This window comes from Siphateles boraxobius, unplaced genomic scaffold (genome assembly GCF_051911475.1).
Source record: "Siphateles boraxobius isolate OS27281-9 unplaced genomic scaffold, OSU_SipBor_1 12, whole genome shotgun sequence".
NCBI classification, from domain to species: Eukaryota; Metazoa; Chordata; class Actinopteri; order Cypriniformes; family Leuciscidae; genus Siphateles; species Siphateles boraxobius.
Genome location: NW_027508722.1, coordinates 21,834,665 through 21,851,455, shown reverse-complemented (window position 1 = coordinate 21,851,455; position 16,791 = coordinate 21,834,665). Strand labels below are relative to the sequence as shown.

Below are 16,791 nucleotides of genomic sequence, written 5' to 3'. Positions count from 1 at the left end.
ACCAATACTTATCCTTCCGTTCCCATCTTTCTATGTTTGTTTCCATCAAGGCCACTTCTCTAATAAACCGCACAAGTTTCCTTACATCCTGTCCAGATTTTCTAGTAATACTCTGATGTGTTGTATTTTGTCATTTACACATCACAATCATTATATTACTGTTACCGAGTGTAATTCAATGGCCAGCAACGTTTACAGTAGTTTCCATATTTTATCTCCTGAGCAATTTAAACATGCAACTATTTACTTAAGGAATTGCCTGCAGACTGTCAATAGAGTATCATTGTATAGTTATGATGGATTACTCATTATTGTAATCATACTCTCTGTGGCACAGATCCGGCACGCAGCAGCCGATGTGCTTAGAGAATGTTGGCTACTGCATCGCACCACCCAGACAAAGGACAACAGCGGAGAGCATCGACATCATCAGAGATGCCTGCTGGAGGCTATCCGTGTGTGAGTGATCCAATACAGTGTGCCTTCAACCATTAGACATCTGGCATAGAGAATTAGAATTTTAGAATTTTAGAATTTTATTTAAATCCTTGGGTAGCTGACACAAAATACTTTTGGCCAATTAAAAAAAAACATTTGAAATAAATAAATAATATAACACTTTATTTAAATATATATATATATATATATATATATATATATATATATATATATATCAAATAAGCTTAATAATACCTTAATAGTACATCTTCAGCAGTTAAAAACAGCAATTAGATAATTGCATTAATGAGAAATTGAACAGGTGTTCCTAATAATCCTTTAGGTGAGTATATATATATATATAAAGAATCTTTATAAAGAACCTAGTTATAAACTTCAATATGTATGCTAGAATATGCTTACTGTAACTCAGGCAATTCATAAAAGCCATTTCATGCAATAATAAAATAAAATAATCATGCAATAGTTCACCAATCTTGACCATCACCTGGACTATTTTACTATTTAAACCCTATGGACACTATATTGCATAGAGGGAACTGCTCATATTCCACTTGGTCATTTTCTATCAAATCATACATGACAAGTCAGTTTCACAAAGATCACGTTATGCTGTGCAAAGCATACTATGTGTTATTGCGGCTGTTTATTTTGTGGTCGTTGACCACTTGTTTACAGTATGTCTTCACATCTTCCTGCAGATAAGGGCTTAGTTTGGGGAGAGCTGCTCTTTGGCTGTAGTTCCTTTATGACCAGTGCATAGGAAGCTGTGATGTGTGAATCTACACCAGAGTTTAGCATTGTTAATGACTACAGGAATCGGGCTCTTAGAATGTTCCATGTGTGTTTGCATGAGATCTGTGGCTGTAAGGGGTGGAAGAATTTCTGACTTCCTGTTTTACAGTTAGCAGAATCACCAAGAATATTCTGGAAAGAAAGTGGGTGCTGCTGTGACAGCTAAAACCGTGTGCCAGCAAGCAGACCGCCAAATAGTTCGGAATGTCATTCTGGTTTGTGCTTTTTGGTGTGTTTCCTTTTTGCTCCCATGACACACGGACGCTGGTCATATCTGCATGCTTTGGCAGTTGCTGATGGTTCCCCTGCAATAACTGGTTTCCGTTTAGCTTTTTTGGGACACAACATATTCAGATACATCTGCCAGTCAGCCTGTTGCAAAACCTGACATCATCAAATGTCAGGAAATACACAAACTTTCATTACTAGAGGTTACAAAAGAAGATCTTGAATTTAACCGTAAAAAGACCCAAAAGAGATGAATGCATAAAGGAGATCAAAATGACCTGTTTTTATCTTCATTACAGAAATGTTTCAATGTTTCAATATTATTCATTTGTTCGCTTAACATGTACAGTACATATGCAATAAAAAATACATTAAGTGCAATTCATTCTAAATATAACTAACATCTATGTCTATGTCAATGTGAGAAACTTAAATTTAACTTAATGTTTGACTATACTACACTACACTGACCCTTTTACAAACAGATTTGTCTTTTCATCAAAAAAAAAAATGAAATTGGCAGTCACCTAATTTTGACAAATCCAGGGTTTCAATAAATTAAATATTATTAACAAAACTTACGGTTAAAAAAGTACCAGTCAAGATTCTGTAAGAAATGCATACAGGTCTATAATAAAAATGAATTAAAGCATAAAAAAAGAAAAACAAAAAAAAAGAGAAAAATACATTAAAATACATTTTAACTAAAATTAAAATATTTTTTTTATGAACCTATGACCATCACCTGTAAATGACATTACTGAGGCTCACATGCAAGATTTATGAAGAATACATGGAAAATTATTGAATAAACACCACAACCTTGGTCATTTTGCCCCCTTTTTGCATTTGTTATTAGAGGATTGATATCTCCAACATAGAGAAACCCAACTGACTAGAGGTCCTTTAAAACCATTGTACCAGGCGATGAATGTAAGTGAATGCATGTCTTTGTCTACAACTAGATTTCGTCACTTGCGGTTGAAGCAGAGGAAGATAAGGGACTATGCCAGCGAGATGGTGGATCTTTCGAAGGTGAGTCAAGACATACATCGGACTGGTGTCTAGGTCTGTTTGCCCTAATAAAGAGTCACTCACCTAACCCAGACATATAAATGTTCTGTGAAACCATAAACATCTCTGTAAAAACTACCTTAATGTCTGACAGTGTCTGGTGTGCTACTTATGGCTGTGCACATAAAAAGAAAAACAAGACTTAGACAGTCATCTTCCAGAGATTGTACCTCCCAATTTTTTTGTGAGAAATGAGTGAGAAAATTACCAAATGTCCATTGTCTTATTATACCTATGTGCTTACACTCGTGAAATACAGCTGTAGCAAATCTAAGAAAAGGATATTGTCTGGAAATGGACTTTGTCCTCAAACAGATGCAGATGATCATGTGTGATCTGAGTGCAAACTGGAACAGCTCTTATCATGAGCTTGAACAGCGAATCATCTCCATGGAGCAGAAGCTAGACGAGCTGGGACGCTCCTTCCAAAGCACCTCTGAGCTGCTCACACAGGCGCTGCATCGCCGTAGACTGGACCACAGGTACACTGTACAAAAAGTATTTTTCCAAGTTGTTTACAAACAGATTATTAGAGTACGTTTTACAAGAAAAACTATTTCAATCTTTCTACTTGAAAATTTCATATTTACAATTCAGTGTGCAGCTTGCAGTTTCTTTGTAATCTATGAAATTTACTAGGAATTTCTGAGTGAAAATTGTTTCTAAACCAATGAGTCAACAGTCTGTCTTTGTGTGCTTATTATAGTGGCCGAGAGAGCTCAACGCACTGCAACTGAAGAAAACACATGCAAATAAAAAACACACCAGCCAATTAAGAAAACATCTTTATCAGTTTGACAACACATGTTCTGCAAATACCAAGCGGCAACATTCTAATCTGAAAAATGAAGCCTACCCGGAAGTGCGAAAAACTGCAATACATCGAAAATACACTAGGGGCAGGTCCCAAAAGGGAGCAAATGTCCATAGACCCCATGTTAAAACGTCCGTTTTCACAGCATAAATTCATGTTTTTACAGGTTGGTCCCATGGACTTCTATTGTATTTTTCGATAGGTTCCGAGTGCCTGACAACTGTGAGGCGGGTGAATTTTTTTCTAACTCGTTAGTTTAGATCGTATTTTGATATAAAATGTATGACAAATAAGGGCGTGGTTAACTTTGATTGACAGCTTGATTGACAGCTGATAACGTGCAGCGCCGAGGGGAATTCCGGAAATTCCGACGTCTCGGCCATGATCTGACACAACACATCATACCACCTCTGTATCCTTTCTGAAAAGATTTTCAAAGATGGCGCCGCCCATACCCCCCATAAACGGCCTCAAACCATAGACAGTAAAAGAAATGGACACAGCGACCCCGTTGATTTCAACGGAGAGAGTTGAAGCCAAACATGGGCACTCACTTCCTCATAGCCAAGCGTTCTGCGCAGGCTCAAACTGAGCTTGATGACGTAGATGTCACGTGAGCAACCTGACTGACAGTTGTAAATCTTCTAGTAGCTGTGCAAAGGATATTTGAAGTGTATTAACAGTAGCATTATGAGCAGAACACATGGGTATGCAGTATGAACAATATAGACAGATATGTGCAGTTTAATAACAGTAACATTTTAAGAGTAGTGTGGGTGTGTGTGGTTGACCCTGTCAAAGCAGCCCCATGGACGTGGTTATAATAATTAATTTAATATAACATATTACGCTATATAATTACAATATGACATGATAAAAGAAGTGGCTAAAATCGACTTTAAAATAGCCTACTTTAGGATTGTAATCGTTTGAGTAGCCTATCTGCAGTTCTAGTAATTTTAGTTAGTTAGTTTAGTTTATTTTGAACATGTTTATGTATATATCTATTAGATTTAAATATTTGGCTAGTACACACACACACACATAATACAATCAAACATAACAGATAAATAAATGCATGTAGGCTACAGCACAATCTTCCAAAATTATTAAAAATGATTCAAATATAGGCACATATGCAAATAATTTTTTCCCTTCTTTTTCGTTTCCTTCTACATCAAACAGAATAATAACCCATCCAAAAAATACTTCTTAGTATGAGCCCAGGAACCATATAATAATGTCCCCTCGAGTCATTTTCGTATCCATTCAATATTACATGACCATATAATATTCCAATATATAAAGAATTGTGAGCTAGGTGTAAAATCATGTAGTTTTGGCTAATAAATCACGGTCACAAACACTTGAACAAAACCGTTTTTCTTTATTTCACGTTATGTAGGCATTTTGTACATATGGCTTCCGAACGGGATCACATTCATCTTCAAGCGTAGATGTGTGAATAAATAAAGGAACAACGTTAACCGCGATAGACATTGAGATGTTTTTTTTCTTCTTCCATTGCCTGTATAATTTCCTGATAATTAATTTCCCCATCCCCCGTAGGTGTAGTAGTAGATAAATAATTTAAAGTTCGTGGATAAATGTTACTTCATATGTATTCACTTGCTACATATTATTATACAATTATTTCCAATTCCTCAAAAACGTTGTTTAAATATTTTGTCGATTTGCTTTTATGGACTCTATCTATGCCATGGGCTGACTTTAGACAGTAAAAGACTGCCTGCGAGACTGTGCGAGCTTCTCCTCCTGTCTATACGGTAATGTCTCTATTGTGCGACATAAAGTCGCGTGGTTATGACGCAATTTTTAGCCTATTTTTACAAGAATGGCTTCTACGGGGCCATAACGTAAGATACAAAGTAATGAAGCCTTTTATACATTGTCGTGTTTCTTTAGAAATAAATAATGGACAAATGGACTCTTTGGACACCTCAGATGTAAAGTTATTCGCTGTCAAAGTGACGCCAAAATGAATGGGAGTCAATGGGATGCTAACAGCAGGTGATAGCCAGCTACAATGGCGGCCCCCGGAGGCAGCTTCAACTTCCGGCTGATGGATTACCCCCTTGCCTCAAACCCGTTCTTCATAAAGTCTATGTGTGACGTCACAAACGCTTTGTCCATATTTTTTAAAGTCTATGGCAAATACTCACAACACAACTAAATACAGAAAACACATTACAAATACTCACAACACAACTAAATACAGAAAACACATTACAAATACTCACAACACAACTAAATACAGAAAACACATTACAAATACTCACAACGCAACCAAATACAGAAACGCACTGCAAATGCTCACAAGCCAACTAAATACAGAAACACTCTGCAAATACTCAAAATACAACTAAATACAGAAACACACTGCGAAAACATAGCTCAATGTTATGCAACTTAAGAAAACACATGCAAATAGAGAAAAAACACCAGCAAATTAAGATAACATCTTTATCAGTTTGACAACACATGCGCTACAGATACTCACAACGCAACCAAATAAGAAACGCGCTGCAATACTCATGATGCAACCAAATACAGAAATCTGCTGCAAATACTCACAACACAACTAAATACCGAAACACAGTAAATACTCACAACAAACTGAATACAGAAACGCACAGTAAATACTCACAACACAACCAAATACAGAAACGGGCTGCAAATACTTACAAGTGACGAACCTGGCTGGGACATGCTTGTTGTTCATGTCTCCTCGTCAGTGATGTTGTCGATGACCTGAAAGGTGAGTATTTTTGTTTAACATCCAGATCGTATGTGCATTGAAAGTATTTGCAGCGTGTTTCTGTATTTTGTTGCGTTGTGAGTATTTTCAGCACATGTGTAGTCACAGATGGGGATGTTTTCTTTATTTGCTGGTGTTTTCTTCAGTTGCAGCACGTTGAGCTCTCTTGGCCACTGTAGGTAGCTTATCCTTAACAAGTACGGAGTAAAGTCTGGCTCTGTCTCTACACAGGTGACCTGTGACATCTCTTTTGGAAGGCTATCCTCTGAGTGTTCTTCAATCAAACCACTTGAACCAAAGCAGGATTAACAACTACAGCAGACATCTTGTTTAATTTAGAACACAAGTTCTGCTATGCGTATTAATGAACATTTACTTTCATTTAATTCTACAAACATGAACTTGAGAAAAGACCATTTTGGTTACTTTAAACTTTTGACCTTTGATTTGGAGTTTCAGTTCATAATTGATTCCAAAACTAAGAGATGGAAATTCTGGTGTTACATGAAGAAACAAATTCAGATTTCTTGTAACACAATCACACAGGTCTCAAAGTGATTTATATCAGTGTGAAAGTCACAGAAAGAATTTGAATTCTTCTATTATTATTATTATTCTTTTTCCTTTCTATTGACTGACAGTTTGGTCTATCTAGGTGATACTGGGGAAGTTCACCTGAAGCTCAGATGTTTATCTCAAAATTTGGAAGTATGAATCAAGCAGAGTAGCTTGATTATAATTGTATGTCTCTAATTTAATACACTCTTTTCCAGTTACATTTAAATGTGCATACAGGCTGGGAATGACATATTGATGAAGGTCTCTGTATCTTAAGCCAATGATAGTTAGGTGCCAAGGATAAGCCAGCCTTCCTCACTGACTGTTGCCCTTGTACACTGTTATTTTAAAACGACCCTCATTTAGGCAGAACCACCTGCACCCACAGCTCCCTAATAAAAAATCTGGGAATGACTTGAATTTCCATCAGCCCTTTAACCTGACAGGGCATCTGGTGAATGACGGCTCTAATTACACCATGAAAAGGTTTTGTACATTATGGTCTTCAGAATATTGGTGTAACGGAAAAATCTTTATTGCTCGAGTCTGTTCATTAAGACAGAGGCTGTCAGTCCTCTCTGATAACTCCTCCTGGTGGACAAAAGTGTGTGCTGCAGATTTGGCCATAATTCCTATGAAGACAAGGCTTGTCCTTTATTGTTTAGGATAATTTTCAGAACAGACTGAATTCCTGGATGTATATGCAGCACAGTGACTACATGAGGGCAACGGGAATAAAAAGAGAGGATCTTTTTTATGTATTTCTTTAAAAAAAAAAAACAGGAACTTCTTAGTTGTACTGTCTTCAACCATTTGAAACTGCTGATATGATGAAAGCATATGAATAGCACCTGACTCATTATTTGACCAATCATTAACCGTTGCTGCTTATACTATGTTTGTTTGTTAAAAACAAACAAAGAAAAGCAAACCAGGACATTTTTATTGCTTTAGATTCAAGATAAGTTGATCAGGAATTCAGTTTTGCATGTTGTATTGTGAAATCGACATAAAAAATGCCAGGAGAAAATGACTGAAACAACGTTTACAGCATTATTTTTGCACATTTTAATAAAGCCATCTCATGTTAACACAACTTTGTGTTTTCCCAACTATATTATGATGAGTAAGCCTAAAAAACACAGCAAGAGATTCATTTCTCTGTGTATTTATGTACAGTTTTATTACAAATGGGTTAGAATCAATCATTGATGTATGACACAAAAACCCTATAAAAATGAAAAAAAAGTGTTGTGTTTCTTTGGTCATTAATAAATGAGAGCTTGCTTAAAATTCTCTCAATTAGTGAGCATTCTTTTAGTAGTCAAATCCACTCAACTTATATAGATTTCTTTCATACGCTGATTTAACAAATCTACCAATGTTCACATTACATTACATGACACATAAATCTTATCATTGGGGCTAAAGTGTCACTATTTACCATATGGTTTTAGCCGTCAAAGTCTTCAGTCTAAAATAATTAACAAAAAAATCTGATCCACCACCATTGCTAACATAGAAATAAAAACATTGTACAAAAATATTTTCACAAAAAATATATATTTGCAGTTAATTTGCAAAACAGGAGTTTTAGTTTTACTTGTGTCTCATTTACAAACAATTCCAAGAGAGACAGATTGTGAGATTTTTCTAGTGCGTTTCGAAAGTTTTGAGTTTTTAAGCATATGCCACAACAGTGCAGACGGCCTTGCAAACACCTGTCCACAGCTACAGTCAAAAGCCGTCTTGCATTTCTTTTTTGCTTCCTTGCCTTTTTTATGCTTCCGTTTGTGCCAGGTCAATTTATGCGCCCCTTCAAACGTATTTCCACACCGTGCACAAACAAATCGGACCGACTCCGCATGCTGGACCTGGTGCCTCAGCAAATGCAGCTGTTTCTGGAACGACCTTCCGCACTGACATCTGTACAACCTTGATCCGCGATGTAAGTACCGATGACGCACCCTCAGCGATGGTTGTCTCGAGACCGCACCGCAGTGACGGCAGGGGAAGATGGTCTTGGAGCGCCAGCTCTCCTCGCGTCGCTTCTGAAGAGCCAAATCCCTGCTTTGATTCATAAACATGGCTACTATTTGTAACGGAGCCTGAACCTGGGCAGGAGGAACCTGAGGATGGTTGTTCCCGGTAAGAGCACTCACCAGGGTGGGAAAGGTGACTAAAGTCATCGGCAGGACATTTAAAGATAGAGGTCTAATATTAGCCACTGATGTTTGTCTCAGAACAGGTTTGTTGGATGACACACAAGTGGGTGCAGAGACATTCACAGTGGGTGAGAAGGATACGATGACTGAAGTTGGAAGAGGTGGATTGGAAAGGGTAGGGATACGAAGAGTCATCCTGGCCGGATTTGACAGCAAGGGACGCACTACCGAAGGTGTATGGACGGGAACTTTCGGGCGAGCAACACAAGAACTTGGAAGGAAATTGGGCCTAACAAGAGTTTGTGGCATAGCCACAACTTGTGGAACCAAATTGGTCACCTTAGCAGTGCCCAGGGGAGTTGTTTGAAGCAGGTGTTGCAGCGTCAGAACTTTGGTTGATCCCAATGTGGCCACCACAGGTGGACTATCAGGTGCCGTTGAAACTTTGTTCGCTGTCTGAGTTATTTTGATAACTTTAATGGTATTCTGATTGGCATACAAAGTAGGGGCAGATGGACTTCCCTGACCGCTGTTATTAGATAAAGGCACTATGGGTAAATGGGATACCGAGGTAGCCGGCAAGTTCATTTCTCCTGGAGGTCTTTTCCTACAGATGTGATTTTTGAAATTGTCCTGTCTAGGGAAAACATTGTGGCAGAACGCACAGATATACCCAGCTGCAGGGTGTTTTGCGATCATGTGCTTCATCAGCAACTCTTCAGTCTCACATGCTACACTGCACAGACAACAAGCAAACATCAGCTTGTTCCTGCAATCATCCATGTGCTTCTCAGAATTTGCGAATTTGCCGTAGCAGCAAAAGGGAGAATCAGACTGAAACCCAAATTTCTCTGCAATGTTGACTGATTCTAGATTTATGTTTGCAGATCTTTTCCTGTTGGGCACCTGTTGCTTCCCTCTCTTTGTCTTTCGGTGATGCCTGTAGGAGATGCAGTTTGAGTTAATGTCGTCGGAATCTGAGCTGAGGTCCTCGTCTGGGTTGTACGCTGTGTCACCAGGGGGTAGAGAATCAGGGTTTGCCTCATCATCAGTGTCAGTACCTTCTTGATCTTCTGCCAGGCAAATTTCCTCCTCAGCAGCTACTTCATAAACTAGAGTTTCTCCAAGCCCATCCTCATTGTCATTTTCTTCCTTCACCCTAAAACTAAGATGCTCTGGTTCTGATTGGTTCAAGGGGAATGAGGAAAAGCTGAAGGTATCAATTGGTTCATCTTTAATAAGAGACAATCTTTCAGTTTCTGTTTTGATGTGTGAGGCTTGATTTGTGGAGTTTGTATCATTGTCACTGCGTTTCTGGATCTCACTGCAAGTGTCATTTGTAGCTGCTTGTTCTGAGACACAATATGAATGATCACTCAAGATTGTTCTTTTCAAATCAGTGCAGCTTATGCTCTCTTTGATGCTAATTTCTTCTTTCTCTTCCATTTTAAACACAGCTTTTAACTCCATTGCGGCTTTCCGGTGCTTTCCCATATGTCCGTTTAGATGCCATGTGCAACTGAAGACTGATCCGCAGATTTCACACAAGAGACTGTGCTTTGGGTGGGCATTTTTCAAGTGTAACGCCAGTGAGATAACACGTCCAAACTTTGCTCGACACAGGTGACAATGCACCTCGACTGTGTGCGTCTTAAAGTGCTCTATCATGTTACCCAGGAAGGGGATGCGGTCTCCACAAACACAGCACATAGAGCTTTCCTCACTTGTAACTGCCAGTGGTGCTTTGTAGTCCTCCTCATCACTGGATTCGTCTGAGAAGCCATAATATGTAGAGATGATGGTTTTGTAATACTCCTAAAAACAAAGAAAACTATTCAGCGAAATTTTGAGCATTTAATAAAAGAGCAGAAAAAAGTATGGACAGGGTCTCACTTTAGCGCAAGTTGGTCTAGAAATGGAGTGAGTGAAACATCAAAAATACAGAAAAATATTAAGGTTTGCTTGCATTTAGAATTTAAAATATGTTCTCTTACGAGAGTATCTCTCGTACTGCGTAATATCTTACGCTATGGGGAAAACCTCTTTTCCACGAGGTATCGAAGCCAAAAAATATCCTTAATTTTGAATTAATGTAAAACGCTGTGCGGCAGCATGCAGACATAGGCAAGACGGCTCGCGCGCCTATTGGCTGCCCTGCGGCAACAGCAGCAGCCTATCGAGAGAGGCCCTGCGCGACACCATATCCAATGGGGGCATTTCGCACTCATTTCGTCACGTCCCGCCAGAAAGGGCGTGGCCTCGTCCTATAAATATAGCTCGATTAGGCTGATACAACAGATTTTCATCTCTTCTGCGAAGCTCACACATCGCTGGATCCAGAGTGAGAAGCCGCGCCGTCGACAAGCCTTCTGCGGGACGAGCCCTTGAACCTGAAGCCACTGGCCTCACGTAGCCGCCTTCAGTCACCATACCTGCTACGCTTTCCAGCGTATATATCCTTTACCTCTGCTGAGAGTGTTTGTTCGCCGTTGCAACTCACTTCTCTATAACTCCTAAAAGAGCTAGCGTCTTTTTCAAGATGCCTTCTTCCTGTGGCTCGTGCCGAGCCCAACTCAGCGACGGGGACCGCCATGTGATCTGCGTTTCCTGCCTGGGTGAAGATCATGCGGCTCTCGCGCTCACTGACGGCGGATGCCCTCACTGCGAGCTGATGCCTATGGTGACTCTGAGGACTCACCTGGCATCCTTCTCGGAGCCCGCACTTCTGCCCGCTGTGGTGCCGCGCCTTAAGAAGCGCCGTGGTCAGCGTGCCCCTGAGCTCTCTCCTGCCCGCCAAAGCTCGCCGGTTTGCCCGCCAGCTTCGCCGGCATCACTCGAGTCGCTCACCGATGGACAGCGGCCGCCGTCTGCCACCGCTTCCGCCATTGAGCTTGACGAACCAGCCGAGGCCTGTTCTATCCTGGCATCAGACCGCGAGGACTGGGCGAGCTCTGCGCTGCATACAATGGCTATATTGCAGATTCTCCAAGCCGACCGTCTCCGTAAAATGGACGAGGAAGGACCGGAAGCTATCTGCGTGGCGGATCTACGAAGCGCTACGGACCTCGCTCTACGTGCTGCAAAAGCCGCTGCACAAGCCGTTGGGCGCAACATGGCCTCTCTCACCGTGGCTGAGAGAAATCTGTGGCTAACGCTGTCTGAGATGACGGAAGCTGAGCGCTCGGTGTTCCTCGACACGCCCATCTCCACTGATGGCCTTTTCGGATCTGCCGTCAAGGATTTCACGGACAGATTCGTCGAGGTGCAGAAGACATCACAGGCTATGAAGCACTTCCTGCCGAAGCTCTCAAGTACCGCAGCAGCCCGGGGCTCTCAGCCGCAGCCTGCACCACCCGCCGCTTCTCAGCGCCGCCAGGCCCGAGACCAAAGACCGCGCTCTCGCTCTGCTGGACGCCGCCCCCCTCAGCGCGGGCCCCGGCCGAGAATTGAAATCAAGCCCGAGGTCTCAAAGCCTTCCTAGCCTCCCTAGGAAAGCGACGGTGTTCAAATTCCCCTGCGGCCGGATTTTTACCGAAACTTCTCGCTCGTTCAGTTCCAAACAATGCGACTGTCCCAGCGTACTTCGCAGTAAACAAACCGGTTCCACAGCCCGCTTGCCTGCACACAAAAGCCGTTTTTACGGCTACCCAGATAAATCCAATAAAGAGTGTATTTTCTGGTGTTCCGGCCACGGCCGATGGTGTTATGAGTGTTGTAAGAATGCCCACATCTCAGTGCCCATTCCCACACACAGACACAGCCCGCCACAATACAGGGCTAGCACAAATAAAATCGACTCATGTCGATTGTGCAATAAATGTAGTGAATGTGCCCACGACACAGTGCCCACAAACACTACACGAAGCATGTCCCACGGTTTCTGTAAAAACGAAACCAACACACATTCAGTCGGTGCGAGCCGACAGTGTTCTCAGTGCAGTGAGTGTGCCCGCTGTCCCGCGCCCACATTCCTTCACAGACATGCCGAACCCCACGGGGCTCGTCCCGCTCGCCTTCTCTCCACAACCTGTCAGAGAGATGCTGAGCGCGGTCGGGCTGCCCGCTGTGATCAGCGCACCCCCCGCCTCGCACACTGCAAACACAGTGTTTATTTCTCAGCACACCGGAGCTCTACGCCCGCCGTTATACCACGGCCAGAGCCCAGATTTCATTCTACCTCTAGCTATTCACGCAGAAGCGTGGGCGAAGCTTCCCGGGATATCAGAATGGGTGCTGAATCCATTCAAAAGAGGCTATTCGCTGCAGTTCGCTCAACGCCCCCGCCGTTGCACGGCGCGAGTCGAAACGACGGTAAAAAACAAAGTATCTCATCTACTTCGAGCCGAGATAGCGAAACTACTGAGCCAAGGGGCTATAGAACCTTAATCTCAGGCTCAGAGCGAAGGGGGTCTATACAGCAGATATTTTCTGGTACCGAAAAAAGACGGGGGTCTCAGACCCATTTTAGATCTGCGACAGCTGAACAAAGCGCTCGCGAAGCGCCAGTTCAGAATGATTACAACCAGGAAAATCCTCGCGCAAGTTCGCCAGGAGGACTGTTTTATGTCAATAGATCTGAAAGACGCCTAATTCCAAATACAAATAGCGTCACATCACAGGCAATTCTTGGGATTCGCCTTCGAGGGCCAGGCATACCAATACAAAGTCCTGCCGTTCGGCCTGTCCCTGGCACCCCGTACAATTACGAATTGCATGGACGCGGCTCTCGAACCCCTGAGACTCCAGGGCATGTGAATTTTGAACTACTTGGACGATTGCCAGTCCTGTTCCCAGTCCTGATGCAGCTGACCAGCACTGTCCGGTGGCCAATACCGTTGAGGAAAGACCTCCTCTCTCAGGCCAAGGGCTCGATTTGGCATCCTCACCCGGAACTATGGTCCCTACATGCATGGGCCATCAACGGGTACCCGCTAACCTCCCGGAGGGAGTGTTAAACACGATCACGCAGGCAAGGGCCCCGTCTACTAGACGGCTCTATTCCTCGAAATGGTCTGTGTTCTCTGCCTGGTGTCAAGCTCAGGGCTTTTCACCCGCAGAATGCGGGGTCACCGAAGTACTCTCCTTCCTTCAAGAGCTGCTGGATAAGGGCAGGACCCCATCCTCGCTCAAAGTGTACCTGGCGGCCATGGCAACGTTTGCAAAACCTGTGTCTGGCCAGTCACTGGGGAAAAACGACCTAGTCGTGCGATTCCTCAGGGGAGCTCGGAGGCTGAACCCTCCCAGACCTCCTTCAGTCCCGGTGTGGGACCTTTCTACGGTTTTGGAAGCCATGAAAGGTGCCCCGTTCGAGCCAATTTATTTGTCAGACATGAAGCATCTGTCTTTCAAAACGGTGTTTCTTTTGGCTCTCGCTTCAGTGAAGCCGAAGGGGACTTACAAACGCTTTCAGTAAGCACGTCATGTATGGAGTTTGGGCCTAAGGACTCAAAAGTCATACTCAAACCAAGGCAAGGGTACGTGCCCAAATCCCTCAACACACCGTTCAGGGCCCAGGTCATTTCCCTGTGCGCCCTCCCAGTTCATGATGAGGAGAAGGATGCGAGTCTCCTTTGCCTCGTCAGGGCACTGAGAGCTTATGTGTCCCGCTCGTCTGTCTTCAGACAGACACGAGCAGCTCTTCGGTTTGTTTGGCGGACGCTCCAAGGGACTGGCCGCATCAAAACAGAGCCTATCCAGATGGATAGTCGACGCCATAGCGCTGGCTTACACTTCTAAGGGCCTGCAGTGTCCTTTGGGTGTCAGAGCGCACTCCACGAGGCGTGGCCTCATCGTGGGCGTGGTATAGTGGGATTACCCTGCAAGATATCTGTACGGCCGCGGGCTGGGCCTCGCCTTCTACATTTATAAGGTTTTATAACCTAGAGGTTCCTGCCTTACAAGCCAAGCTTCTGACGGTCTAGAATTCAGTGCCATCTGCCCTGCTGCGCCGGCCCAGATGCTGAGTTTTGCTTGATTTTTGCACTGATCGATAGAACAGCTCCAGGGGTGTTGAATAACCCATACTATTATCCAGTTCAGGCTGAACACGTTCACCCTGTCTGCGTAAAATAAAGTGTTAACATAGGCAATAGGCGCGCGAGCCGTCTTGCCTATGTCTGCATGCTGCCGCACAGCGTTTTACATTAATTCAAAATTAAGGATTATTTTTGGCTTCAATATTTCGTGGAAAAGCGTAAGATTTTACGCTGTACTCGTTCCCTCTCTAGAGAGAACCGACTACGTTTTCTATTATAATATATATTTTAAAATGTAATTTATTCTTGTGATGGCAAATCTGAATTTTCAGCATCATCACTCCAGTCTTCAGTGTCACATGATCCTTCAGAAATCATTCTAATATGCGGATTGCTCAAGAAAAATGTCTTATCATCATCAACGTTGAAAACAGTTGTACGGCTTAATAACCGCACTACCTTTTTCAGGCTTCTTTGATGAATACAAAGTTTAAAAGAACAGCATTTACTTGAAATAGAAATGTTTTTTTAACAATGTTAAAATATTTTTCATTGACTTAATACAAAATTTCTGAATAAAATTATTAATAAAAATAAAAAATCTTACTGACCCCAAACTTTTGAACGGCATTGTATATAACAGCAACAACATTTGTATTTATTGTCAACTAATTTTCCTAGTGAAAATTATACTTATGTAACAGAATAGACCAGTTTCATGATCTAAACATTTAGCTTAAGGGCACAATGGCACTAAGTGCAAGACTGGAACTACAGCAACTATCTTTTTGACTGTGCATTCCACCAGAAGTTTTGGAACAGATCCCTAAAAGTAATACTTATGTCATCCCACTATCAAAGGAACCGATCTAAACACTGCTTCACAACAAGCCGCGTAAATATCAGGCCTATTGCTCATGCTTTGTTGCTCATGTGCGCGATGGTCAACAGATGGAAAGCATCTAATTCGACACGTTTCTGCCCCAAACCAGAATGTATTTATTTCACACGAGTCTTGATATTTTTTCACGTGTAGAGGGAATTATTTGCACGACTTACAGACTGTTGAGAGCAAGTGTCACCATCTTGCTGCAAGGGTATTTTGGCAGAAGTAACACGCTCCACCTCCTCACATGGTAAGACTTCCATGCCAACTCTTACGCAGCTACTTTATGCTGTAAAGGAAGAAAAAATATAGGTAACCAGCACACAAAAAGGTCTAACATTATTACAATCTACATTTTACACATACACCTGCATTGACGTGCCTTACAGTATCTCAGCGACCTACAATACAATACAACTTTTCCTTCAATATAAAATCAGTTTGAATCTTGTTCCAGGAACTTTTGAGGGTGTGGTTTGTTTGTGCACTTATAGGTTTTTATTTATTTTTCTGTCAAATCATGGCAATGACTTTATGTCAGGTACGGCGGATATCACACTTTATTAAATAATTGATAACAATTCTTATCCTGTATAAGCAAACAGACATTTAAAAGAACAAGATGTAAGTTACTGGCAGACCTTTCATTGTAGTATATTTCTCACATATTTTATAGTATGTGAAATGAGTTGAAAACGGAAGTCTTCCTTACCAACGCGTATACTTACAATACAACGATTTCATTAATAATATTCGTGTTTTGGTTCTGGCTCCTCCCCCAGACAATGTACGCACGCGCGAGTCCGTCTCCTAAATTCGTCCGGACAAGAAGTATATGTATTGCGCATGCGCAGCATTTTTTCCCCCTTTTATCATGTTTTTTCTTCATATTGATTTTTTTTTCTTTTCAGATAGCTTCCTGATTACAGGTGTCTTTAATACATGTATATATGCACAGATGTTGTTGCTAAAACATTTAATAAACAAACAATATTCACAATAAATTGTCATATTGTAAATATCATATACAGGATTGTATACAGTATTGATTGAATGTT

The 16,791-nt window shown here is 41.9% G+C and overlaps 2 protein-coding genes across 4 annotated transcripts in view; one reads left to right on the top strand and one right to left on the bottom strand.

Moving 5' to 3' along the window:
- The window catches only part of kcnn4 (potassium intermediate/small conductance calcium-activated channel, subfamily N, member 4), a 22,383-nt gene extending 14,376 nt beyond the window's left edge, over positions 1 to 8,007 (top strand). The window contains exons 6-9 of the mRNA XM_077212294.1: positions 338 to 459; positions 2,448 to 2,517; positions 2,872 to 3,038; positions 6,381 to 8,007. Of these exons, the coding sequence (XP_077068409.1) occupies positions 338 to 459; positions 2,448 to 2,517; positions 2,872 to 3,038; positions 6,381 to 6,384 (363 nt within the window). The 3' untranslated portion in view covers positions 6,385 to 8,007. The remainder of the gene's footprint in view (positions 1 to 337; positions 460 to 2,447; positions 2,518 to 2,871; positions 3,039 to 6,380) is intronic.
- Positions 7,752 to 16,791, bottom strand: LOC143721614 (uncharacterized). 3 transcript variants are annotated; one of them, XM_077212209.1, is made up of 3 exons: positions 16,462 to 16,791; positions 15,907 to 16,022; positions 7,752 to 10,687 (listed from the first exon to the last, which is right to left on the bottom strand). In XM_077212209.1, the coding sequence occupies exons 2-3, from the start codon at positions 15,994 to 15,996 to the stop codon at positions 8,318 to 8,320; spliced, it is 2,460 nt and encodes an 819-aa protein (XP_077068324.1). In that variant the 5' UTR covers positions 15,997 to 16,022; positions 16,462 to 16,791; the 3' UTR covers positions 7,752 to 8,317. The 3 variants fall into 3 exon arrangements, with proteins under 3 accessions (XP_077068324.1, XP_077068341.1, XP_077068333.1); XM_077212226.1 differs by having other exon boundaries at positions 16,375 to 16,502; XM_077212218.1 differs by lacking the exon at positions 16,462 to 16,791 and adding an exon at positions 16,116 to 16,345.